Genomic DNA, 26,705 nt, shown 5'->3' with positions numbered 1-26,705 from the left:
GCAACGATATGCTAGCGTTCGTTTGTGCCTAGCGAAAATTCACTAGTGATCTTGCACTTAGGTCAATTTGCATATAGCGGGTAATTTAAAGTTGTATGGACGTCTTTATTATAAATGTTGGCGCAAATGCTTGAAGTTACCACTTTTTATTACAAATGTTCAGGGAACATTAATAAAAACAAGAGAGTTTATATAATGCCTAGAGCACAAGTCACATGACTTGGGGCAGCTGGGAAATTGACAATATGTCTAGCCCCATGTCAGATTTCAAAATTGAATATAAAAAAATCTGTTTGCTCTTTTGAGAAATGGATTTCAGTGCAGATTTCAGTGCAGAATTCTGCTGGAGCAGCACTATTAACTGATGCGTTTTGAAAACATTTTTTTCCCCATGACAGTATCCCTTTAATAAAAAAACTCCATTGTCAGTTCAATTTAAATTTAGAACAGGCATTCCTCACCAAATATATTTTTTCTGTTGATGATTAATGTTTTACATGGCCAAACATAATGAGTAAATTGTATGACATAAACATATGTAAAATATAAATTCAAACAGCAGAGTTGCAATAAAATATATACATTCCTGCAGAGTCACCTTGGGGATTATTTCATCTGTGGTGAAGCTTGATTTTCTTTTACGCCCAGAAACAAAACGTTTTGGTCAAATGGAAGTTTTGTCTTTACATTTACTTTTAGCAACGTACAGATAGAAGTCATCTCAGCAACTTTACAGCTGACCTTTATTTTATTTTTTTGTTTATGGGTTTGGAATAATTTATTTTTGCTTTCTCCGAAGCAAAACATATAATATGAGTTTTCTGGTTTCAAGGACCCTTGAAACCAGAAAACAATTAGATAATAATTTTTTTACAATTTTTTTTTGTACCTTGAAAGAAGAACTAATAAAAAAATAATTTTAGAACCAGCTCAGAAGCCCTTCTGGTCTTTTTCCATCCACATTACTTGAGCTTCCTGCAGCTAAGGAATGACTTAGTACCTTTCCAAATGCAGCGGGTTTGGAGATTCAGCCTCTGGCAACAATACTTCCATTTCCAGCTTAATAATGGAAACTGATTAGCAAGTAGTCACATACCCATTGGAAACCAACCCTTGGCCAGTAAGCATCCTTCTGGTTGCTGATAATTGACATTTGTACAAGCTGGGAGCAACACAAGTATGCAGATCTACAGATTGGAAGGCACTTAAAGAACATGGTTAATATGGGGGTAGTGTCAAATATGTTGTTGGGGAGGCTGGGACGGTCTTTGTTATTAGGCTAAAATTTAAAAAAGGTAAAATGAAAAATATATAAATGGGGTTTATTTTATAATAATAAAAAAGGGGCTTAATTAGTGATGTGTGAATTTCTCCCATTTCCCATGAAACGCGAATTTTGACGCAGGTGACAATTTGACGAGCATTAAAGTCAACAGGTGCCTTTAATTGTCACCAGCATTTTTTGAAAAGAAATTTGCCGCAAATTCGCACCTGGCGAATACATTTGCCCATCACTAGGGTTCATTTACTGTATAATCAGATCAGAAACTGTTGTATTTATCCTAAATGTTGATGTTTATACTAGTGCCTGTTTCTTATTTTTTACAATAAACCTCAAAATGTTGCAGCGACTGTTTGAGAAATCAGCCATCTCAATTTTAATACATTTCTCCCTTGGGGGCAGATTCACTAACTGGTGAAAAGTCGCCAGCAACTGCTTCTCATCCATCACTACATTTTGCCAGACGAAAATTTGCTCAGATAATGCTAATTCACTAAAATGCAGAGTTTTGTCGTGGGCAGCGAACGCTGAGGCCTTTTCACTAGTGTTACTTCAGTAATGTGAGCAATTCAAAGCGAAGATGCACTAGCATTCATTTCTACCTAGCGCAAATTCGGTAGAGGTCTTGCGTTCAGGCTAATTTGCATATGGCGGAAAATATAAAGTTGAATGACGTCTTTATGTTAAATGTTTCAGCAAATACATAACATTTCAACTGTTAATTACGCATATCCACGGAACCTTAATAAAGACAATAGAGTTTTTATAATGCCCTGCACATGAACCCACTGTATAGTTAGGGGCACATTTACCTAGGGTAGAATATCGAGGGTTAATTAACCCTCGATATTCGACTGTCGAAGTAAAATACTTCGATATTCGAAGTCGAAGGATTTTACTTCGACGGATGCTTCGAAGGATTTTAATCCACCGATCGAACGATTTTCCTTCCCCATAGGCTAACATTGATGTTCGGTAGGTTTTAGGCGGCGAAGTAGTTGGTCGAAGTTTTTTTTAAAGAGACAGTACTGTCTCGAATGGTCGAATGGTCGAATAGTCGAACGATTTTTAGTTTGAATCGTTCGATTCGAAGTAGAAGTTGTAGTCGAAGGTCGAAGTAGCCAATTCGATGGTCGAATTAGCCAAAAAAATAATTCCAAGTATTTTTTCTTCTATTCCTTCACTCGAGCTAAGTAAATGTGCCCCTTAAAGTTTCATATGTTAGAAAATGTAGGAAGGGGCAAACCAGTAAACCAAAAAAAAATTTTAGGGCTTTTGCAGCTATCACTCTGAAAAAAGGAAAAGATGCCAGCGTTTTTTGAACTTTGATGCTGTTTCCACTCACAGAATATCATGTAAATAACAGAAGATTGAGGAATATCTTTGCACTCCAGTGCTGGTGAAAGAGGTAATGTTCAGTAAAATCGGCATTTTTAGTGAATTTGCAGAGTAATGTCCATTCACCAGAGCAAATTGTCACCTGGCGATAGAGTGCGAATGAGAGATAGTGTTACCGCCTGCGAGCAGTAACATTGGCTAATTGTCGCCAGCGTTTGCCACTTCGCCGTTTAGTAAATCTGCCCCTTAGTGTTGGTAATATTGTGACTGAATACTAGGTAGAGTTCAAAACCAAATATTCGATGACCCTTTGAAATTAAGTTATGAAACACTACATTTGGTACGATTTAAACCAACCGCAGTCTGAGCTGCACCACAGTGTGTTTCCCTGGCTGACCTAACATTATTGCATAAAAACAAGTTTACAGACCGAAAAGTTGTTAGAACTTTTGGTCAAAGTGTCTTGCTATGTTTTTGGTATCTCGGCTGTTGTAAGGAAGTTTCAGAGAAAAGCTATAAAATTGCTTTTAATATGAGATGCTACGTGAACATTTTAAGTCTGAATTACTGTGAGTCAACCGTCATAAAGCTGTAAAATATCTTGAGGTTATTCGATTGCTACAGCAGCATATCTGTGGTGTTTATAAAAGAGAGTGAGCAGGGGATGAGAAAGTGGAAAAATAAAACATTAGATGGCCAAAAGCAGTGGGGTGAATCCCATGTAGGCTGAGAATTGGAAATAAACACTAATATGCTTGGATAGATTGCATTGATATAACTGTAACCAGATATTGGACCTCAAGTGGGGTTACCTGCCAGAAAGTCTGAAGCAGATTTTGTGATCAGAACTCAGGGAACTATTTAGTGTAGCATATCAATGCTCAGGAGAATGGGTTCTAGGCCATCATGTAGTACAGTGATCACCAACCAGTGGTTCGTGAGTAACCCCTTAGTTGTTGCTCCCAGTGGCTTCAAAAAGGTGCTTATTTTTGAATTTTTGACTTGGCGGCAAGTTTTAGTTGCATAGAAACAGAAACAGAGACTCCATTAGACTGTCACTGCACACAGGGGCTACCAAATAAGTTACCACAACACTTATTTGGCATCACAAGGACCTTTTTCATGTTTGTATTGATCCCCAACTCTTTTTTTACACAAATAAAGAGGGAAACAAAGGTTGTGGAAAGTGAGATCTAGATGAACCTGTAGAAGTGCTAGATGATACCCTGGGGGGTTACTGCCAATGTTCCAAGATGGCTCACTGCAAATTGCTGCTTGCCAATATTTGATATATAATCTTTTTTTCACATTCAAATGTAAAGAGCTGGAGAGCAACAAAAGCATGTGTTGGGGACATCAAATAAGGGCTGTGATTGACTATTTGGTAGCCCCTATGTGGACTGGAGACTACAAGTGGGTCTGTTTGGCAGTACACCTGGTTTTTATGCAACTAAAACTTGCCTCCAAGTCTGGAATAAAAAATAAGAACATCATTTGAGGCCACGAGGAGCAACATCTAAGGGGTTGGTGAGCAACATGTTGCTCCCAAGCCTCTTGTTGAGGATCAATGATATAGGCTATAAACCCCACAATGGTTATAAAAAAGTAATAATATAATCTTTGTCAGTCTTGCACGTAAATATTAGTTGTAACTGGGCTATTAAAGTAGGCTATAACACTTTGATAAACATTCCTAAAACTGTCATACACAAGGATGTTGGGTGTACAGATTGCCAATTTTTTACTAACAGTAAATATTAATCATATTAATCAGTCTAGGTCATATTCGAAGTTGAGGGGCCTTTACTATGCTTAGTGAAGGCTCATGTTTATAGCTGCACTATATTGTATGAGAAAAGGGACTCTGCTGTAGATTATGACATTAAGTCAATGCTAGTTTGTAACTATTATGGGATGACCTCTTTATCTCTTTATTATTTATAATTGAATACTACTTGATATTCTTTTTACCCAAATTTAGCAACTGTCTTACATTGAAAACACAAACACATAGGATTAAATGACAGAAACATTGCTCATTGCTCAGTATTTAATAGATACATGTTTTAAATAGAATATACCCCAGGACACCGTTAATTAAAAGACATTGACATTCATCCAGAATTGATTGGAAACAAATGTGCATTGCACTATTCCTTAATAATTATCTTCAAGGTTTTGGTGTTTTTTTTCCACCCTGGTTTGTATCTTTGGACATCTTTGTAGACTTTACTGGTTTTCGTGTGGTTTGTGGTACTTTGCTAATTTTCAATGGAATGGATACTGTTACGGACCTCCGTGGAGGTTTAATGTCAACTTCTTTCAGTAATCCTTTAGAATTCTTCTCCTTCATTTTTTCATTAGACTCTGATTCTGAACTATTTTCTCTTGAATTTGAGTTATTTCGTTTTCTAGTACTCTGAGTTTTATCTTTGTTTTTGTTATTTTCTGTACTTTCTCCACTTTCTTTAGATTCCCTCTTATCTGACTTTCCATTAACATATTTTTTATTTTTGTTTTTGTCATTTTCTTCACTTCCACTTTCTTTTGACCCCCTTTTATCTGACTTTCCGGTAACACGACTTTTGTTTCTTTTATTTTCTTCACTTTCATGTTCTCTTGATTCTAATGTGTTTAACTCTTCTGAATTCTCTTCCTGTGAATGATTCTTCCGAGTATAGGTCTCCTTGCAGTGTGTTTTATGACAGCCGCAGCTCTTGACATTAATGTATGAATATTTTCGTTGCTTACCAGTGGGGCATTTTAAAGTGATTGTTACATTTTCTGTTTCTCTCTCTTGACAGCAAGTACACGTTCTCTGCAGGGTCCGTGTTTGCTGAGAATACCTGCAAAAAGGATATAGCATGGAGTTAACAAATGCTCAGTTATGAAATGAATGCAGGACAAAGTTATGGACTTCTCACGTTTAAGGCCACTCACATTGAGTAACTGTCACAGCTGCCTTGGCAGTAGGACGTCACAACAGGGGAGAGAGATGTGCAGCCATTCTCAAGAATAATTTTCTTTGTCTGTTTTATCTGGCATTTCTTAGGCTCCTGGATACCTTAAAACATAAAAACATTCAAGTGTTACTACTTTTTTATTTTTAAATATGATTTTAACTCAAGACAACCTGTAAAAAAAAAAACTAAGGTTTATGGTGTAAATACTTACAGGTTAGACAACAACCCCTGGCATCCTTTTGAATTGTCCCCTAAAAAAAGAAAATAGAATATTTTTTGAATAATAGCCCTATTGATATATGGTATGAAAGCATGTCAGAACTATACATACCGACTGACAGTCATCAATGTTGATTCTTGGACAAGATATTTTTGAGGCCACGGGCATCAAATTGTCCATTATCTTTACACACTCATAGTTAGTGCAGTTGTCTCCAGGAAGGGGCATAATCTCTCCAGGCTGAGGAAGAACAGAGCACTTTGCATTAATATCCTTTTTTATCCAACCTTATATGTTATTTGTTTAATTCATTCTTCTCCTTTATATTGTATATGCTGTCACGTTAACACATTTTTAGATATCACATTCTTACAGAACCTACACAATTGCAGCTCGCCCACTTATACACCTAAAATTACTCACTTGGCATATGACAATTGGCTGATTGCATTATAGGCAAAATAAATATTCATTAAGTAAATCACTTACTACCCAATTACAAAGATTTTCCCATCATGGTATACTCCAATTATTTAGTTTCTATTATACGGCAAGTATTACTATACTACAAACACTTAGGGGCCGATTCACTAAGGGTCGAATATCGAGGTTTAATTAACCCTCGATATTTGACTAGGAATTAAAATCCTTCGACTTCGAATATCGAAGTCGAAGGATTTAGCGCAGATAGTTCGATTGAATGATCGAAGGATAATTCCTTCGATCAAACGATAAAATTCTTCGAATCGAACGATTTAGAACGAAGTTAGCCAAGCGTATGGGGACCTTCCCCATAGGCTAACATTAACTTCGGTAGCTTTTAGATGGCGAACTAGGGGGTCGAAGTTTTTTTTAAAGAGACAGTACTTCGACTATCGAATGGTCAAATAGTCGAACGATTTTTAGTTCGAATCCTTCGATCCTTCGATAACAAAATAACTGCCTTTTGCAAAATTCTGCATGTAGAGAGACATGATGTCTGGTGATTTTAATAGAATGAGCTCTAATACATCTTCTAGGCAAAAGGAGCTCCCCTATAAGATATATTGGATCTAACTGTCAATGAATATCTGACAACCAACTGCTGCATGAAGAGAAAATGAAGAGAAACAGATGCTGAGAGAAAAATAGTGAAGATAAACTTGATTATTTCAGAAACGGTTCAGAATATTTAATTTATTGTATTTAGAAAGTTTCAGTATGCTGAAGCTTATATTACATTTTCCTTTTCGTGATAGTTCCCTTTTAATGTGTATAACTGATAGACACATTTATATAATTTATTTCTGCTTTTTATTTAGGCCCAATTTTAAATTTCATCAGAGAAGAACATTTTTTGGTGTGACTCCAGACTCAACAGGGATCTTGTCAGGTCATTGGCAAAATAACAAATTAGATATTCATTCACATGATTCATGAAAATTCTGCTTACCTGCAGCAGGTATGTAGAGTTATCAGGCAGTTGCATTATACAGTGAGTCTGGACACACTTTCCGCAACACTGACCTGGGACATTCTGATATTCATAGCCCTGGAAAAGACAAACTCTTTGATTTCCTAGCAATCTAAATTGGTTTCTTCCACTGCACATAGTTCATGTAAAATAGGCGTCACATCCCTGGTTGCCATGCTGTATATACAGTAAGTACTTACCTCTGTACAGTGTAAAGCACAAAGAATTGGAGTGCAGGAAACAGGATGTGGACCTGGGGAGGTCTGGTCCATTTCCATGCTGCAAGTACAGGTTTCACAATTGGTCGGCTCAGAAATAATACTTCCCGGCTAAGACAAAATGAAAGAAATATTTCAAAAGACAACAATGAATGTATATTATCCAAAAAAATCTTTAGATAGTTGCCATAGTTATTTAATGGGTTGGTTCATAAACTGTTAGTATGTTATAGAATACTGAATTCTAAGTGGTCATAATTTTTTTTATAGTTTTTAATTTATTATCCTTCTTCTTCTGATTCTTTCCATCTTTCACACGGGGGTCTCTGACCCCAGCAGCCAAAAAAAATATCACCCTATTGGTATTGTTGTTGTTATTATTACTTTTTATTACTCATCTTTCTATGTAGGTCCTCTCCTATTTATATATCAATGTCTCACTGAAATCACTCCATAGTTGCTAAGGTAATTTGGACACTAGCAGCCAGATAGTTTTGAATTTCCAAACTGCAGTGTTGCTGAACAAAACTTGAAATAATTAAAAAAAAAATGAAGACCAATTGCATATTGTCTCAGAATATTACTCTCTACATCATATGAAATGTTAAATCAAATAGGAACAGCCCCTTTAAAAACAAAAATAAATGTTAAAAATAAATGTACACAATAGAAAGTGACTTACCTGGTACTCAGTGTTGTTATATACACAGACATTTTTAGGCGCTGCAAAGGAAAATAAATAAATACATCAATAAATGAGGCCATTGTCTTTCTAAATAAGGATCTTTAGCAGCATTTTAAGGAAACATTTTAAGGAAAAATACATACCACAGTGTTGTACAGGGCAGCATTTTCCTTCGACAATCTCTGTTACAAGTTCATATCCAGGCTTGCAAGTCTCATGGTCAATGGTGCAGAGGCTGATGTTACATCCTGTCAGATAGGAACATTCAAATTATATTTTTTAGGTCTGAAAATCTTCTTATGATGCTTATATGTTAATTTGAAGGTGAACTACCTCTTTAAGATAAAAAAAAACATGTGCTTCATAAACTAGGGACAACTGGGAACAAAGGCACATACCACTTGGAGGTGATTAGCTTAAATTGGACATGCATAGAGGCCCATAAAGAGACTACCGTAAATATAAATTTAGAATATAACCAGGAAGTCCTGAAAAACATTTTACAGGGATATCATTGCATTATGGTGTGTCATTCAAGTAATCATTCATAAACAGTGTCTTCAAAGGAACTGCAGTAGTCATTGTAAACATCTACAGGTTTAGGTCAAGGCTTTTTTCCATCTAGATTACTTATTAACCCAGATTAAGATTTGGATTCGGTTCAGTATTTGGCAAAATCTATCGCGCAGGATTCGGAGGTTCGGCCAATCCAAAATAGTGGATTTAGTGCATCTATAGTCTTTACTACTAAACACAGATAGACACTTACTGCACTCTGTGGTCTGGCAGCAGGGGTTTTCAGGATCAGGCATAGTCACAGACATAGAGCCTTCTTCAGAGCAGACTTCAGGGGTTGGGAGGATGCAAGATTTTGCTGCACACATCACAGTCATAGTGGTATTATCACAAACACATGTCTGACAATTACTGTCCCAAATATCTCCAGGCTGAAAAAAACAACATTTTAATAATGTTAATTCCACATTATACGATGATGTAATGCAAAATCATATTGCCATCAAGGAGCATACTTTTCCTTCAGTTTGCAATACTGTATAATTATATTGACTTACAAAGAATAATTTGTGTGGTTGGAAGCAGCATAACAACTATTTTAATGTACAACACAACTATGATAGATAGAGAGTGTGTGAGAGAGAGAGAGAGAGAGAGAGAGAGAGAGAGAGAGAGAGAGAGAGAGAGAGAGAGAGAGAGAGATGATAGATAGATAGATGCTAGATAGATAGATGATAGATAGATAGATAGATAGATAGATTTGGATTACCTCTCTAGGCATTCCATCAGGGCCAGTGCATCCTACAAGAAAGAATATCAAAAATGTGAATTTTGATTAGCAAATTACATCCTCCTGTTGGAAACTTTTGACACGTGCACGGGGCACATTTACTATTGGTCGAATATCGAGGGTTAATTAACCCTCGATATTCGACCATCGAAGTAAAATACTTTGACTTCGAATATCGAAGTCAAAGGATTTACAGCATTTCATTTGATCATTTGATCGAAGGAAAAATCGTTTGACCGAATGATTAAATCCTTCGAATCGAACGATTCGAAGGATTTTAATCCATCGATCGAACGATTTTCATTCGATCAGAAATTACTTAGAAAGCCTATGGGGACTTTCCCCATAGGCTAACATTGGTGCTCGGTACGTTTTAGGTGGCGAAGTAGGTGGTCAAAGTTTTTTTTAAAGAGACAGTACTTCGACTATCGAATGGTTGAATATTTGAACGATTTTTAGTTTGAATCGTTCGATTCAAAGTCAAAGTCGTAGTCGAAGGTCGAAGTAGCCAATTCGATGGTCAAAGTAGCCAAAAAAACCTTTGAAATTCAAAAGTTTTTTTCCTTCTAATCCTTCACTCGAACTAAGTAAATGTGCCCCATAGTGAATGTGTATAAGAATTTTTCAGCTTGCAGTTATGTTTTAGATGGTTGATAAAATATAGATATGGGATTTATTACATGTAGTTTTCTGGATAATTGTTATATGCCTCAAGGCTACTTGCCAGTAAAATCAGTAAAACAATTTAAGAATACTTTGAATCAATACAACAATATGTGAAATGTAATAGTAGCATGTTATAGCCAATTGGATAATATATTCCATATCTGTACTGATGTTTATTTATTGATATAGAATTACGTTGCTACTTGTTAACATAAATTGAGTATGCCACTTGGTAATTTAAAGGATAAATATTACTGGCCTGCCTAATAATAAAATATATCCCCATTGTAAATAGTAAAGATGTTCCATCAATATAGGGTCAAAGCTTGGACTCTGGTTGTGATAAACACCAGAGACAACCATTCTTTATCTTTCTCTGTCTGGTTTCTGGGCCTGCATCTGTTCTGTTAGTTCTAAGATCAAAGACAACTTACCACAGCTAGAGACACATTTATTGGAGGTAGAGCTGAATCTTGTAGTGCCCTCTGGACAGAAACAGCCTTCAACATAACTTTGCTCCCCATTTTCAACAAACACTTGATTATACCTGGAACAACAGGAGAACAATTGTTGAACGGATACTTGTGCAAAACTAAAAGCATACCCTTTATCTGAAAGGCCACATGATTAGCAATGAGAGCGAAAGAGAAAAGAAAGCTTTCTTGAGTCTGAGAACTCTTACTTATACAAAGTGACAGTTAAAAGTGGCACTATTCCGAAGCTCCACAATTATACACTTACTTGGAATTGCAAGTCGGTTCCACTGGAGATGCACATGCCTTATAGACCATTTCTGAAGAGCAATTTGTAGCTGCAAATAGAAAAAAAAGTAAATTTTTATATCTTAATTTTGTTTTAAAGAAATACCATAACCAACTACAAAATCTAGAGTCCTTAATGGTAAGGAACATTACCAACAAGTTAATATACTGTCTTAGGTGATATAATGTGCAATACTTACAGCAGGTACCGTTGGTGCTGTCTCTCCAGTCCACACAGACACCCTCTAGAGAACAGAACAATGCATAAGTCTGCAAACTGGAACATAGAAGTGTTCCCTCAGGATTGTTGCAGCCATCACTAACACAGGACTGGTAGAATGCTTCTGGTGGCACAATATTGTGGCATGGTTCAAAGACACTGGTGAAAAAAAAGATGTATATTATTGTTTCAATGAGGCTTACTGAGGTCTACCATACAAACTTACATTTATAGAACTGAATAAGAAACTATTTTTTCTATGTCATGTTTTAAAAATGTCTGTTTAATCTCTAGGAACATTTAAATTGTATTTTGTTGGCACAATAGAAATAGTTTCTTGTAGAAATGGGCCTCTGGGTTCGTTTTCACTCTATGGAGTTTTCATATTCTCACTTTATCGAGGTGGACTTTTTCTTAGCCGATAAAGTTCCTTCCAACAGTACAGAAATATGATTGGTACATCGGATACTAAAAGAACTGACCAGAGTGTGTGTTTGTGATGAACAGGGAAGTCTTTGAAGCTCAACTGTGGCAGTAGTTAGTATTCATTGTGTAAGTCATACTAAATTGTTTAAAATTAATCTATTAAAATAAATCTATTAAAATTAAGAAATAATTCAGATTTTTCCCTAAACATAATTACTTCATATGGTAAGTACCTGCTTAGGATAATTCTACAGAGGTCTGGAGGGTTACATGGCTTCTCGTCAGTTGGACGAACAGTTGAAGTGAATGTAGATGGTAGAACAGAGGTTGAAGTGAATGTGGATGATAGAGCGCTATATGTAGATGGTAAATGGGACAATTCAGTAGATGGAATACGTGATGAGAATGTTTGAGGTAAAGTGGAGAGTAGAGTGGAGAAATATGAAGATGCTCGGGTAGATGATGGGATTGTTGGTCTGGTTGTTGCAGGGGCACTGGTAGATGGAGCACTGCAAGAAGAAGAATCCTGACTTGGGACACCCCATTGTCCTGCCATCTGAGTACATGATGGAGCCAACTGTCCATTTGGCAGGATACAGTCATCAATGCGATTATTGGAACATTTCCCTTTAGAATCAGAAAGATTAAATTAGGCTTCCCCCAAAAAACAAAAGAATATGTTTATTGTATTTATAAAATATATAGTATGCCCTACAAATAGACCAATACATAAGCCAAGGTTTGAGTTAAGACAGCAATTCTAGCAGACTTCAACATCAAAAACACTAAGTTTTTACTACTTTCCTCATTACTTACCACAATGACCTTCAGTGTTGTCTGAAAACTTGTTCAATGGTAGCTTTATTGTAAAACTGATAACATTAAAAGAGATGTACACGCCCAACTCTGGTATCTCAACAATCAAATATATGCCACTGTTGGTGATTTGAATGCCATTTCTGGTCAGTGCAGGATAAACTCGCTGATCATTGAAATATACCTGTAATGAGGAAATCATTTTTTACAAATAGAAATGAATGTAGGAAATACTGCAGGTACAACTGTTCATTGTTTGGCACAAAATTGTCACTTTTATTGATGGTTTATGTCCCCTTGAACTTCAATGAAATGCACCACAGTTGAACCATAGGTCCTGACTTGTGTGGGGTATACAACTTATTCACAGCATCCTGTTAGTATATATTATATAGATCACATAGGTAATTAAAATTATTGTTTTCAATTGAACAGAATATTACCTTGCCCACTGGCTGTTTGTTCACCTCTTGGGATGTTAACAATATATTATCATTATTGTACATAATACGAAGACTTTTAACACAGGTGGGGTCTTTTGGGATACATGAGAAATTGTCTATGTAAACCCGGAAATGATCGAAGCGTGGTGTAATTTGCTGAACCAGAACGTATGTGCACTGCCCAGTAAAGTCATAGTAGGTTCCATCAAATGTGATGTAATGTGATGTTCCCCATCCACCACAGACACCTATTTACACAAACAAAAAAATATATGAGCAGTGAATCAAACAATTAAGTTAATACATAACAAAGGGACCAAATGACAAATTGATATCTTCATCTAAAGCAATTCTTAAATTCTATTGGTAAAATAAACCACATTCTTACAGCTATAGTAATTTAAACATAGTATGTATATAACTTTATTAACAATTGACATGCTGTACAGGCATCCAAACCATTGTTCCTACATGAAGTGCCATTCAATGAACTTACATTCACATTGTTTCTGATAGCAGCAACCACTCTCATCAAAGGTTTTCTTTGGTGCCATGCGGTTGGCACAAACTACTTCCTTAATGGGTGGGCACTTTGTCTTCATAATAGCAATATTGTTTCCACCTGTGCAAGTTGCCACTGTGCATTTGTCTATCATCCATGTTTCATTTATCTGTTGGGTAAAAGAAAGAAGTGTAAAATTTTATAGTACGTCATAAATGCACAGACATTATTATTATACATATTATGAAGGTAGAAGATCAAGATTAAGAAATAAACACATACCTTTCTTGGAGGCATTAAAGCACCACATTCATAAAAGCGTGTGCTACTGGCTGGAGTTGAGGTCTGTGTATATAAAGTTTTTGTGCTCTTCACATTCATTGTAGTTCTGCTTGTCATTTTCGAAGTTGCAGTAACAGTACTGGCTGTGACAGTCTTTGCTGTCTTGGTACTGCTTGTGATAGTTGGTGCAGTGGAACTATAGCATTCTTTGCTGTACCTCTCAACGTGGCAACTATCATTGCAGTGGGCATAAAAACACCATCCTCCATTATCAGTAGTGTTATATATTATTTGGCCTGTTAAACAAAAATATTATGAAACTGTAGTATCATAGATGTGGAGTATATGAAGTCTTATTCAAGCATCCCTGTTATATTTTGTTCTAAACATAAATATCAATCACTCATCACCACCTCCTCATGACTGTGGTGTTTAGTTTGTATTTCATAGTTAAGTTGGCACTTAATGTGTAAGTTTTTTTTTAATTATAGTGTTGCTTTGACTACTCATTAAAAATGTTCTGCTATACTTTGAAAACTACATATAGAGTAACAGAAAATGCTGTCAAAATGTATAAAAGAATAAGGAACCTGACAATTTTTATGGACAAAACTTACCAGGTGGTACAAACACCCCATTAACATTGCACATGCATTTGGTGGTAAAAAATGTTTTCTCTGTTGTTGTTCTTGGTTCTGAAGAGGTGCCCACTTTCTCAGATGTTGATGAAGGAGTGCTTTTGGTTGTTTTGCTGGGAAGGCCAGAACTGATTTCCCTACTTGTAGAAGTAACAGTTGCTCCAGTGGTGCTCTTCTTAAGAGGTGTGGTTGCCTTGGTTGAGGTGACTTTCCCAGAAGCAGTGTACACCCTGGTGGTTTTCAGGGAAGTGGGCTTGTGAGATGTGGTTTCCTCTTCACTTAATGAATCAGTTGTTGATTTGTGAAAGCCTGCTGTTGATTTAGAAGAAGCTGCTCCAGTAGTGCTTTTCTTAAGAGGTGTGGTTCCCTTGGTTGAGGTGACTTTCCCAGAAGCAGTGGACACCTTGGTGGTTTTCAGTGAAGTGGGTTTGTGAGATGTGGTTTCCTCTTCACTTGATGAATCAGTTGTTGATTTGTGAAAACCTGCTGTTGATTTAGAAGAAGCTGCTGCAGTGGTGCTCTTCTTAAGAGGTGTGGTTGCCTTGGTTGAGGTGACTTTCCCAGAAGCAGTGGACACCCGGGTGGTTTTCAGTGAAGTGGGTTTATGAGATGTGGTTCCCTCTTCACTTGATGAATCAGTTGTTGATTTGTGAAAACCTGCTGTTGTTTTAGAAGAAGCTGCTCCAGTGGTGCTTTTCTTAAGAGGTGTGGTTCCCTTGGTTGAGGTGACTTTCCCAGAAGCAGTGGACACCCTGGTGGTTTTCAGGGAATTGGGCTTGTGAGACGTGGTTTCCTCTTCACTTGATGAATCAGTTGTTGATTTGTGAAAACCTGCTGTTGATTTAGAAGAAGCTGCTCCAGTGGTGCTCTTTTTAAGAGGTGTGGTTGCCTTGTTTGAGGTGACTTTCCCAGAAGCAGTGGACACCATGGTGGTTTTCACTGAAATGGGTTTGTGAGATGTGGTCTCTTCTTCACTTGATGAATCAGTTGTTGATTTGTGAAAACCTGCTGTTGATTTAGAAGAAGCTGCTCCAGTAGTGCTCTTTTTAAGAGGTGTGGTTGCCTTGGTTGAGGTGACTTTCCCAGAAGCAGTGGACATCCTTGTGGTTTTCAGGGAAGTGGGCTTGTGAGATGTGGTTTCCTCTTCACTTGATGAATCAGTTGTTGATTTGTGAAAACCTGCTGTTGATTTAGAAGAAGCTGCTCCAGTGGTGCTCTTCTTAAGAGGTGTGGTTGCCTTGGTTGAGGTGACTTTCCCAGAAGCAGTGGACACCCTGGTGGTTTTCAGTGAAGTGGGTTTGTGAGATGTGGTATCTTCTTCACTTGATGAATCAGTTGTTGATTTGTGAAAACCTGCTGTTGATTTAGAAGATGCTGCCCCAGTGGTGCTTTTCTTAAGAGGTGTGGTTCCCTTGGTTGAGGTGACTTTCCCAGAAGCAGTGGACACCTTGGTGGTTTTCAGTGAAGTGGGTTTGTGAGATGTGGTTTCCTCTTCACTTGATGAATCAGTTGTTGATTTGTGAAAACCTGCTGTTGATTTAGAAGAAGCTGCTGCAGTGGTGCTCTTCTTAAGAGGTGTGGTTGCCTTGGTTGAGGTGACTTTCCCAGAAGCAGTGGACACCCGGGTGGTTTTCAGTGAAGTGGGTTTATGAGATGTGGTTCCCTCTTCACTTGATGAATCAGTTGTTGATTTGTGAAAACCTGCTGTTGATTTAGAAGAAGCTGCTCCAGTGGTGCTCTTTTTAAGAGGTGTGGTTCCCTTGGTTGAGGTGACTTTCCCAGAAGCAGTGGACAACCTGGTGGTTTTCAGGGAAGTGGGCTTGTGAGATGTGGTTTCCTCTTCACTTGATGAATCAGTTGTTGATTTGTGAAAACCTGCTGTTGATTTAGAAGAAGCTGCTCCAGTTGTGCTCTTTTTAAGAGGTGTGGTTGCCTTGATTGAGGTGACTTTCCCAGAAGCAGTGGACACCTTGGTGGTTTTCAGTGAAGTGGGTTTGTGAGATGTGGTTTCCTCTTCACTTGATGAATCAGTTGTTGATTTGTGAAAACCTGCTGTTGATTTAGAAGAAGCTGCTGCAGTGGTGCTCTTCTTAAGAGGTGTGGTTCCCTTGGTTGAGGTGACTTTCCCAGAAGCAGTGGACACCTTGGTGGTTTTCAGTGAAGTGGGTTTGTGAGATGTGGTTTCCTCTTCACTTGATGAATCAGTTGTTGATTTGTGAAAACCTGCTGTTGATTTAGAAGAAGCTGCTGCAGTGGTGCTCTTCTTAAGAGGTGTGGTTGCCTTGGTTGAGGTGACTTTCCCAGAAGCAGTGGACACCCGGGTGGTTTTCAGTGAAGTGGGTTTATGAGATGTGGTTCCCTCTTCACTTGATGAATCAGTTGTTGATTTGTGAAAACCTGCTGTTGTTTTAGAAGAAGCTGCTCCAGTGGTGCTTTTCTTAAGAGGTGTGGTTCCCTTGGTTGAGGTGACTTTCCCAGAAGCAGTGGACACCCTGGTGGTTTTCAGGGAATTGGGCTTGTGAGACGTGGTTTCCTCTTCACTTGATGAATCAGTTGTTGATTTGTGAAAACCTGCTGTTGATTTAGAAGAAGCTGCTCCAGTGGTGCTCTTTTTAAGAGGTGTGGTTGCCTTGTTTGAGGTGACTTTCCCAGAAGCAGTGGACACCCTGGTGGTTTTCACTGAAATGGGTTTGTGAGATGTGGTCTCTTCTTCACTTGATGAATCAGTTGTTGATTTGTGAAAACCTGCTGTTGATTTAGAAGAAGCTGCTCCAGTAGTGCTCTTTTTAAGAGGTGTGGTTGCCTTGGTTGAGGTGACTTTCCCAGAAGCAGTGGACATCCTTGTGGTTTTCAGGGAAGTGGGCTTGTGAGATGTGGTTTCCTCTTCACTTGATGAATCAGTTGTTGATTTGTGAAAACCTGCTGTTGATTTAGAAGAAGCTGCTCCAGTGGTGCTCTTCTTAAGAGGTGTGGTTGCCTTGGTTGAGGTGACTTTCCCAGAAGCAGTGGACACCCTGGTGGTTTTCAGTGAAGTGGGTTTGTGAGATGTGGTATCTTCTTCACTTGATGAATCAGTTGTTGATTTGTGAAAACCTGCTGTTGATTTAGAAGATGCTGCTCCAGTGGTGCTTTTCTTAAGAGGTGTGGTTCCCTTGGTTGAGGTGACTTTCCCAGAAGCAGTGGACACCCTTGGTGGTTTTCAGTGAAGTGGGTTTGTGAGATGTGGTTTCCTCTTCACTTGATGAATCAGTTGTTGATTTGTGAAAACCTGCTGTTGATTTAGAAGAAGCTGCTCCAGTGGTGCTCTTCTTAAGAGGTGTGGTTGCCTTGGTTGAGGTGACTTTCCCAGAAGCAGTGGACACCCGGGTGGTTTTCAGTGAAGTGGGTTTATGAGATGTGGTTCCCTCTTCACTTGATGAATCAGTTGTTGATTTGTGAAAACCTGCTGTTGATTTAGAAGAAGCTGCTCCAGTGGTGCTCTTTTTAAGAGGTGTGGTTCCCTTGGTTGAGGTGACTTTCCCAGAAGCAGTGGACACCCTGGTGGTTTTCAGTGAAGTGGGCTTTGTGAGATGTGGTTTCTCTTCACTTGATGAATCAGTTGTTGATTTGTGAAAACCTGCTGTTGATTTAGAAGAAGCTGCTCCAGTGGTGCTCTTTTTAAGAGGTGTGGTTGCCTTGGTTGAGGTGACTTTCCCAGAAGCAGTGGACATCCTGGTGGTTTTCAGGGAAGTGGGCTTGTGAGATGTGGTTTCCTCTTCACTTGATGAATCAGTTGTTGATTTGTGAAAACCTGCTGTTGATTTAGAAGAAGCTGCTCCAGTGGTGCTCTTTTTAAGAGGTGTGGTTGCCTTGGTTGAGGTGACTTTCCCAGAAGCAGTGGACACCCTGGTGGTTTTCAGTGAAGTGGGTTTGTGAGATGTGGTTTCCTCTTCACTTGATGAATCAGTTGTTGATTTGTGAAAACCTGCTGTTGATTTAGAAGAAGCTGCTCCAGTGGTGCTCTTTTTAAGAGGTGTGGTTGCCTTGGTTGAGGTGACTTTCCCAGAAGCAGTGGACACCCTGGGTGGTTTTCAGGGAAGTGGGTTTGTGAGATGTGGTTTCCTCTTCACTTGATGAATCAGTTGTTGATTTGTGAAAACCTGCTGTTGATTTAGAAGAAGCTGCCTCCAGTGGTGCTCTTCTTAAGAGGTGTGGTTGCCTTGGTTGAGGTGACTTTCCCAGAAGCAGTGGACACCCTGGTGGTTTTCAGTGAAGTGGGTTTGTGAGATGTGGTATCCTCTTCACTTGATGAATCAGTTGTTGATTTGTGAAAACCTGCTGTTGATTTAGAAGAAGCTGCTCCAGTGGTGCTCTTCTTAAGAGGTGTGGTTGCCTTGGTTGAGGTGACTTTCCCAGAAGCAGTGGACACCCTGGTGGTTTTCAGTGAAGTGGGTTTGTGAGATGTGGTATCTTCTTCACTTGATGAATCAGTTGTTGATTTGTGAAAACCTGCTGTTGATTTAGAAGAAGCTGCTCCAGTGGTGCTCTTCTTAAGAGGTGTGGTTGCCCTTGGTTGAGGTGACTTTCCCAGAAGCAGTGGACACCCTGGTGGTTTTCAGTGAAGTGGGTTTGTGAGATGTGCTTTCCTCTTCACTTGATGAATCAGTTGTTGATTTGTGAAAACCTGCTGTTGATTTAGAAGAAGCTGCTCCAGTGGTGCTCTTCTTAAGAGGTGTGGTTGCCTTGGTTGAGGTGACTTTCCCAGAAGCAGTGGACACCCTGGTGGTTTTCAGTGAAGTGGGTTTGTGAGATGTGGTTCCTCTTCACTTGATGAATCAGTTGTTGATTTGTGAAAACCTGCTGTTGATTTAGAAGAAGCTGCTCCAGTGGTGCTCTTTTTAAGAGGTGTGGTTGCCTTGGTTGAGGTGACTTTCCCAGAAGCAGTGGACACCCTGGTGGTTTTCAGTGAAGTGGGTTTGTGAGATGTGGTTCCTTCTTCACTTGATGAATCAGTTGTTGATTTGTGAAAACCTGCTGTTGATTTAGAAGAAGCTGCTCCAGTGGTGCTCTTTTTAAGAGGTGTGGTTGCCTTGGTTGAGGTGACTTTCCCAGAAGCAGTGGACACCCTGGTGGTTTTCAGTGAAGTGGGTTTGTGAGATGTGGTTTCCTCTTCACTTGATGAATCAGTTGTTGATTTGTGAAAACCTGCTGTTGATTTAGAAGAAGCTGCTCCAGTGGTGCTCTTTTAAGAGGTGTGGTTGCCTTGGTTGAGGTGACTTTCCCAGAAGCAGTGGACACCCTGGTGGTTTTCAGTGAAGTGGGTTTGTGAGATGTGGTTTCCTCTTCACTTGATGAATCAGTTGTTGATTTGTGAAAACCTGCTGTTGATTTAGAAGAAGCTGCTCCAGTGGTGCTCTTCTTAAGAGGTGTGGTTGCCTTGGTTGAGGTGACTTTCCCAGAAGCAGTGGACACCCTGGTGGTTTTCAGTGAAGTGGGTTTGTGAGATGTGGTATCTTCTTCACTTGATGAATCAGTTGTTGATTTGTGAAAACCTGCTGTTGATTTAGAAGAAGCTGCTCCAGTGGTGCTCTTCTTAAGAGGTGTGGTTGCCTTGGTTGAGGTGACTTTCCCAGAAGCAGTGGACACCCTGGTGGTTTTCAGTGAAGTGGGTTTGTGAGATGTGGTTCCTCTTCACTTGATGAATCAGTTGTTGATTTGTGAAAACCTGCTGTTGATTTAGAAGAAGCTGCTCCAGTGGTGCTCTTCTTAAGAGGTGTGGTTGCCTTGGTTGAGGTGACTTTCCCAGAAGCAGTGGACACCCTGGTGGTTTTCAGGGAAGTGGGCTTGTGAGATGTGGTTTCCTCTTCACTTGATGAATCAGTTGTTGATTTGTGAAAACCTGCTGTTGATTTAGAAGAAGCTGCTCCAGTGGTGCTCTTCTTAAGAGGTGTGGTTGCCTTGGTTGAGGTGACTTTCCCAGAAGCAGTGGACACCCTGGTGGTTTTCAGTGAAGTGGGTTTGTGAGATGTGGTTCTTCTTCACTTGATGAATCAGTTGTTGATTTGTGAAAACCTGCTGTTGATTTAGAAGAAGCTGCTCCAGTGGTGCTCTTTTAAGAGGTGTGGTTGCCTTGGTTGAGGTGACTTTCCCAGAAGCAGTGGACACCCTGGTGGTTTTCAGTGAAGTGGGTTTGTGAGATGTGGTTTCCTCTTCACTTGATGAATCAGTTGTTGATTTGTGAAAACCTGCTGTTGATTTAGAAGAAGCTGCTCCAGTGGTGCTCTTCTTAAGAGGTGTGGTTGCCTTGGTTGAGGTGACTTTCCCAGAAGCAGTGGACACCCTGGTGGTTTTCAGTGAAGTGGGTTTGTGAGATGTGGTTCTTCTTCACTTGATGAATCAGTTGTTGATTTGTGAAAACCTGCTGTTGATTTAGAAGAAGCTGCTCCAGTGGTGCTCTTTCTTAAGAGGTGTGGTTGCCTTGGTTGAGGTGACTTTCCCAGAAGCAGTGGACACCCTGGTGGTTTTCAGTGAAGTGGGTTTGTGAGATGTGGTTTCCTCTTCACTTGATGAATCAGTTGTTGATTTGTGAAAACCTGCTGTTGATTTAGAAGAAGCTGCTCCAGTGGTGCTCTTCTTAAGAGGTGTGGTTGCCTTGGTTGAGGTGACTTTCCCAGAAGCAGTGGACACCCTGGTGGTTTTCAGTGAAGTGGGTTTGTGAGATGTGGTATCTTCTTCACTTGATGAATCAGTTGTTGATTTGTGAAAACCTGCTGTTGATTTAGAAGATGCTGCTCCAGTGGTGCTTTTCTTAAGAGGTGTGGTTCCCTTGGTTGAGGTGACTTTCCCAGAAGCAGTGGACACCCTGGTGGTTTTCAGTGAAGTGGGTTTGTGAGATGTGGTTTCCTCTTCACTTGATGAATCAGTTGTTGATTTGTGAAAACCTGCTGTTGATTTAGAAGAAGCTGCTCCAGTGGTGCTCTTCTTAAGAGGTGTGGTTGCCTTGGTTGAGGTGACTTTCCCAGAAGCAGTGGACACCCTGGTGGTTTTCAGGGAAGTGGGTTTGTGAGATGTGGTTTCCTCTTCACTTGATGAATCAGTTGTTGATTTGTGAAAACCTGCTGTTGATTTAGAAGAAGCTGCTCCAGTGGTGCTCTTTTTAAGAGGTGTGGTTGCCTTGGTTGAGGTGACTTTCCCAGAAGCAGTGGACATCCTTGTGGTTTTCAGGGAAGTGGGCTTGTGAGATGTGGTTTCCTCTTCACTTGATGAATCAGTTGTTGATTTGTGAAAACCTGCTGTTGATTTAGAAGAAGCTGCTCCAGTGGTGCTCTTCTTAAGAGGTGTGGTTGCCTTGGTTGAGGTGACTTTCCCAGAAGCAGTGGACACCCTGGTGGTTTTCAGTGAAGTGGGTTTGTGAGATGTGGTATCTTCTTCACTTGATGAATCAGTTGTTGATTTGTGAAAACCTGCTGTTGATTTAGAAGATGCTGCTCCAGTGGTGCTTTTCTTAAGAGGTGTGGTTCCCTTGGTTGAGGTGACTTTCCCAGAAGCAGTGGACACCCTGGTGGTTTTCAGTGAAGTGGGTTTGTGAGATGTGGTTTCCTCTTCACTTGATGAATCAGTTGTTGATTTGTGAAAACCTGCTGTTGATTTAGAAGAAGCTGCTCCAGTGGTGCTCTTTTTAAGAGGTGTGGTTGCCTTGGTTGAGGTGACTTTCCCAGAAGCAGTGGACACCCTGGTGGTTTTCAGTGAAGTGGGTTTGTGAGATGTGTTCTCTTCTTCACTTGATGAATCAGTTGTTGATTTGTGAAAACCTGCTGTTGATTTAGAAGAAGCTGCTCCAGTGGTGCTCTTTTTAAGAGGTGTGGTTGCCTTGGTTGAGGTGACTTTCCCAGAAGCAGTGGACACCCTGGTGGTTTTCAGTGAAGTGGGTTTGTGAGATGTGTTCTCTTCTTCACTTGATGAATCAGTTGTTGATTTGTGAAAACCTGCTGTTGATTTAGAAGAAGCTGCTCCAGTGGTGCTCTTCTTAAGAGGTGTGGTTGCCTTGGTTGAGGTGACTTTCCCAGAAGCAGTGGACACCCTGGTGGTTTTCAGTGAAGTGGGTTTGTGAGATGTGGTCTCTTCTTCACTTGATGAATCAGTTGTTGATTTGTGAAAACCTGCTGTTGATTTAGAAGATGCTGCTCCAGTGGTGCTTTTTTTAAGAGGTGTGGTTCCCTTGGTTGAGGTGACTTTCCCAGAAGCAGTGGACACCCTGGTGGTTTTCAGTGAAGTGGGTTTGTGAGATGTGCTTTCCTCTTCACTTGATGAATCAGTTGTTGATTTGTGAAAACCTGCTGTTGATTTAGAAGAAGCTGCTCCAGTGGTGCTCTTCTTAAGAGGTGTGGTTGCCTTGTTTGAGGTGACTTTCCCAGAAGCAGTGGACACCCTGGTGGTTTTCACTGAAATGGGTTTGTGAGATGTGGTCTCTTCTTCACTTGATGAATCAGTTGTTGATTTGTGAAAACCTGCTGTTGATTTAGAAGAAGCTGCTGCAGTGGTGCTTTTCTTAAGAGGTGTGGTTGCCTTGGTTGAGGTGACTTTCCCAGAAGCAGTGGACACCCTGGTGGTTTTCAGTGAAGTGGGTTTGTGAGATGTGCTATCTTCTTCACTTGATGAATCAATTGTTGATTTGTGAAAACCTGCTGTTGATTTAGAAGATGCTGCTCGAGTGGTGCTTTTCTTAAGAGGTGTGGTTCCCTTGGTTAAGGTGGCTTTCCCAGAAGCAGTGGACACCCTGGTGGTTTTCAGTGAAGTGGGTTTGTGAGATGTGGTTTCCTCTTCACTTGATGAATCAGTTGTTGATTTGTGAAAACCTGCTGTTGATTTAGAAGAAGCTGCTCCAGTGGTGCTTTTCTTAAGAGGTGTGGTTCCCTTGGTTGAGGTGACTTTCCCAGAAGCAGTGGACACCCTGGTGGTTTTCAGGGAAGTGGGCTTGTGAGACGTGGTTTCCTCTTCACTTGATGAATCAGTTGTTGATTTGTGAAAACCTGCTGTTGATTTAGAAGAAGCTGCTCCAGTGGTGCTCTTTTTAAGAGGTGTGGTTGCCTTGGTTGAGGTGACTTTCCCAGAAGCAGTGGACACCCTGGTGGTTTTCACTGAAATGGGTTTGTGAGATGTGGTCTCTTCTTCACTTGATGAATCAGTTGTTGATTTGTGAAAACCTGCTGTTGATTTAGAAGAAGCTGCTCCAGTGGTGCTCTTTTTTAGAGGTGTGGTTGCCTTGGTTGAGGTGACTTTCCCAGAAGCAGTGGACACCCTGGTGGTTTTCAGTGAAGTGGGTTTGTGAGATGTGGTCTCTTCTTCACTTGATGAATCAGTTGTTGATTTGTGAAAACCTGCTGTTGATTTAGAAGAAGCTGCTCCAGTGGTGCTCTTCTTAAGAGGTGTGGTTGCCTTGGTTGAGGTGACTTTCCCAGAAGCAGTGGACACCCTGGTGGTTTTCAGGGAAGTGGGCTTGTGAGATGTGGTTTCCTCTTCACTTGATGAATCAGTTGTTGATTTGTGAAAACCTGCTGTTGATTTAGAAGAAGCTGCTCCAGTGGTGCTCTTCTTAAGAGGTGTGGTTGCCTTGGTTGAGGTGACTTTCCCAGAAGCAGTGGACACCCTGGTGGTTTTCAGTGAAGTGGGTTTGTGAGATGTGGTATCTTCTTCACTTGATGAATCAGTTGTTGATTTGTGAAAACCTGCTGTTGATTTAGAAGAAGCTGCTCCAGTGGTGCTTTTCTTAAAAGGTGTGGTCTCCTTGGTTGAGGTGACTTTCCCAGAAGCAGTGGACACCCTGGTGGTTTTCAGTGAAGTGGGTTTGTGAGATGTGGTTTCCTCTTCACTTGATGAATCAGTTGTTGATTTGTGAAAACCTGCTGTTGATTTAGAAGAAGCTGCTCCAGTGGTGCTCTTCTTAAGAGGTGTGGTTGCCTTGGTTGAGGTGACTTTCCCAGAAGCAGTGGACACCCGGGTGGTTTTCAGTGAAGTGGGTTTGTGAGATGTGGTATCTTCTTCACTTGATGAATCAGTTGTTGATTTGTGAAAACCCACTGTTGATTTAGAAGAAGCTGCTGCAGTTGTGCTCTTCTTAAGAGGTGTGGTTGCCTTGGTTGAGGTGACTTTCCCAGAAGCAGTGGACACCCTGGTGGTTTTCAGTGAAGTGGGCTTGTGAGATGTGGTTTCCTCTTCACTTGATGAATCAGTTGTTGATTTGTGAAAACCTGCTGTTGATTTAGAAGAAGCTGCTCCAGTGGTGCTCTTCTTAAGAGGTGTGGTTGCCTTGGTTGAGGTGACTTTCCCAGAAGCAGTGGACACCCGGGTGGTTTTCAGTGAAGTGGGTTTGTGAGATGTGGTATCTTCTTCACTTGATGAATCAGTTGTTGATTTGTGAAAACCCGCTGTTGATTTAGAAGAAGCTGCTGCAGTTGTGCTCTTCTTAAGAGGTGTGGTTGCCTTGGTTGAGGTGACTTTCCCAGAAGAAATGGACACCCTGGTGGTTTTCAGGGAAGTGGGCTTGTGAGATGTGGTCTCTTCTTCACTTGATGAATCAGTTGTTGATTTGTGAAAACCTTTTGTTGAGTCTGAAGAAACAGTGGCAATTATTGGCTTAGTTGTACTTAATTTAGTTGGTGTTGTTAACTTCCTACTTGTTGCAGCAGATTCTGTCATTTTTATAGAGATTGGCTTTTGAGATGTAGTTTCTGCTTCCTGTGAAGATTCTTTTGTTGTCTTTTGGAATCCTGTTGGTTTCGGAGAAATTGAACTTGCAGTACTCTTACCTAGAACCTTTGTTGTTGTCACTGAAGATTCCATTTCTTCAGATGAGGTAGATGCAGTCAATGAAAAAGGTGTCACAGATACTGTGTGAGTTGTGTATAATGGTGATGATCCTGTAGATCCACATTTAGAGCAGCAGAAAATTCTAATTTCATAATTGAAACAAAAGGCAAAAGGTCCATATTGTTTCTCACTGTAACACATGAGACCACTACTGACATTGCACTGCACATTTTGCTGTAAATCTTCTATTGGTATCTCTGGAAAGTCAGCAGGCCTGCATTGGATATCAGATGGTTCTTCACAGATACTAAATCCAGAATTTTGAATGTTTTCATAAGTTTCAAAGTCTCCATTTGTTTCATCATTTGGGAAACTAACATCGAACCATTGCGACCACTCACATATGGGTTCACAGTCTTCCTTAGATGAAGTGACTCCTGAGGTAAGTACTTTGGAAGTTTGTGAAACAGTCATCTGTGTGGTTATGGGATTGGTATGACTTGTATAGGCTGATGTTACTTTAACTGATGCAGTGGACATTTTTGTTGTTTTTAGTGAAGTGGGCTTTTGAGATGTGTTCTCCTCTTCATGTGAGGACTCAGTTGTTGATTTATGTGCACCTGTTGTTGATTTAGAAGAAGTTTCTTTTTGTGATGTTGACGTTTTGGTTCCTATATCAGTGACATACCTTGATGTGATTATATTTCTGGTTGAAAATATGGTAGTTTTTTCAAATTTAGAGGTTTGCTCAGAACTTCTGGTTGTCCTCTTATCATGTGTAGTAGATGAGCCACAATCTTCCAAAGAGCAACATAGTACCCTAATTTGATAATTGTAACACAGGGGAAAATTCCAGTCTTGATCCTCATTCTTGCAAATCAGACCATATGTAACATTACAGGTAACCATCTGGCTAATTTCAGCTATATTTTTAGTAGGGAACCGCTCAGCTCGGCATTCAATGTTATCAGGCTTTTGACATATACTATTACCAGCAGCTCTAATATTCTCAAAGGTCTCAAAGTCACCATCAGAACTGGCAATACTGGGAAAATGTACATCATACCATGGAGTCCAAGTACATTTTTGCTTCTTGCATGGTGTAGTGTTGGTTTTGGTACTATATTTTGAAGTAGATGTTCCAGTTGTTTTTGGAGAGGTTGTCTTGCTTCCAATTGCACTTGTTTTATAAGAGGGGCTGTCAGTTATGCTTAAAGTATACTTAGATGACAATGTTTCAGTGTGAGCAGTCTTTACATGACTGGAGGTCATAGATATAGGTTTTGAATAAATACTGGTAGCAGGTGTTGGAGAAATGGAAGACTGTCCACAAGGAACATAACTACAGCACAGAATCCGAATTTCATAATTGAAGCAGAGCTGTGAGAATTGGTCTTGGTTATGACACACAAGACCCACTGATTTATTACACTGGATGATCTGACCTAAATCCCTGACTGGAATTTTAGGGAACTTCTGTGCTCGACACTCCACATCTGATGGTACTTTACACACTGAGTATCCCTTTTCTCTAATCTTCTCAAAGGTTTCAAAGTCACCCTCATTTTCCCCATACCTAGGGCAAGTAACATCGTACCATGTCGACCATTTGCAAATTTCCTCAACACAAGATACAGAGGTCGCTGAAACAGGTTCTGTAGTGAAAATTGCAAAAAAAAAACCATGAATCAGTAACACTCA

At 39.9% G+C, this 26,705-nt stretch overlaps 1 protein-coding gene across 1 annotated transcript in view; it reads right to left on the bottom strand.

Annotated features, from left to right (window-relative positions):
- Positions 1-4,656: 4,656 nt before the first annotated feature.
- LOC108715183 (mucin-5AC) overlaps positions 4,657-26,705 on the bottom strand; it is a 38,606-nt gene continuing 16,557 nt past the window's right edge. Inside the window, exons 29-50 of the mRNA XM_041560857.1 lie at positions 20,676-26,659; positions 19,461-19,808; positions 17,836-18,241; positions 14,199-17,312; positions 13,582-13,877; positions 13,294-13,468; positions 12,798-13,045; positions 12,355-12,538; positions 11,772-12,165; positions 11,093-11,271; positions 10,873-10,942; positions 10,566-10,678; positions 9,445-9,476; positions 8,929-9,106; positions 8,303-8,407; positions 8,157-8,197; positions 7,457-7,585; positions 7,236-7,334; positions 5,915-6,043; positions 5,795-5,834; positions 5,561-5,684; positions 4,657-5,466 (exon numbers count right to left, since the gene is read on the bottom strand). Coding sequence (XP_041416791.1) covers positions 4,791-5,466; positions 5,561-5,684; positions 5,795-5,834; positions 5,915-6,043; positions 7,236-7,334; positions 7,457-7,585; positions 8,157-8,197; positions 8,303-8,407; positions 8,929-9,106; positions 9,445-9,476; positions 10,566-10,678; positions 10,873-10,942; positions 11,093-11,271; positions 11,772-12,165; positions 12,355-12,538; positions 12,798-13,045; positions 13,294-13,468; positions 13,582-13,877; positions 14,199-17,312; positions 17,836-18,241; positions 19,461-19,808; positions 20,676-26,659 — 13,064 coding nt within the window. The 3' untranslated portion in view covers positions 4,657-4,790. The remainder of the gene's footprint in view (positions 5,467-5,560; positions 5,685-5,794; positions 5,835-5,914; positions 6,044-7,235; positions 7,335-7,456; positions 7,586-8,156; positions 8,198-8,302; positions 8,408-8,928; positions 9,107-9,444; positions 9,477-10,565; positions 10,679-10,872; positions 10,943-11,092; positions 11,272-11,771; positions 12,166-12,354; positions 12,539-12,797; positions 13,046-13,293; positions 13,469-13,581; positions 13,878-14,198; positions 17,313-17,835; positions 18,242-19,460; positions 19,809-20,675; positions 26,660-26,705) is intronic.

This window comes from Xenopus laevis, chromosome 4S, assembly GCF_017654675.1.
Source record: "Xenopus laevis strain J_2021 chromosome 4S, Xenopus_laevis_v10.1, whole genome shotgun sequence".
Classification (NCBI taxonomy): domain Eukaryota; kingdom Metazoa; phylum Chordata; class Amphibia; order Anura; family Pipidae; genus Xenopus; species Xenopus laevis.
The sequence above is the reverse complement of the archived record's forward strand: the minus strand, read 5'-3'. Positions and strand labels throughout refer to the sequence as shown.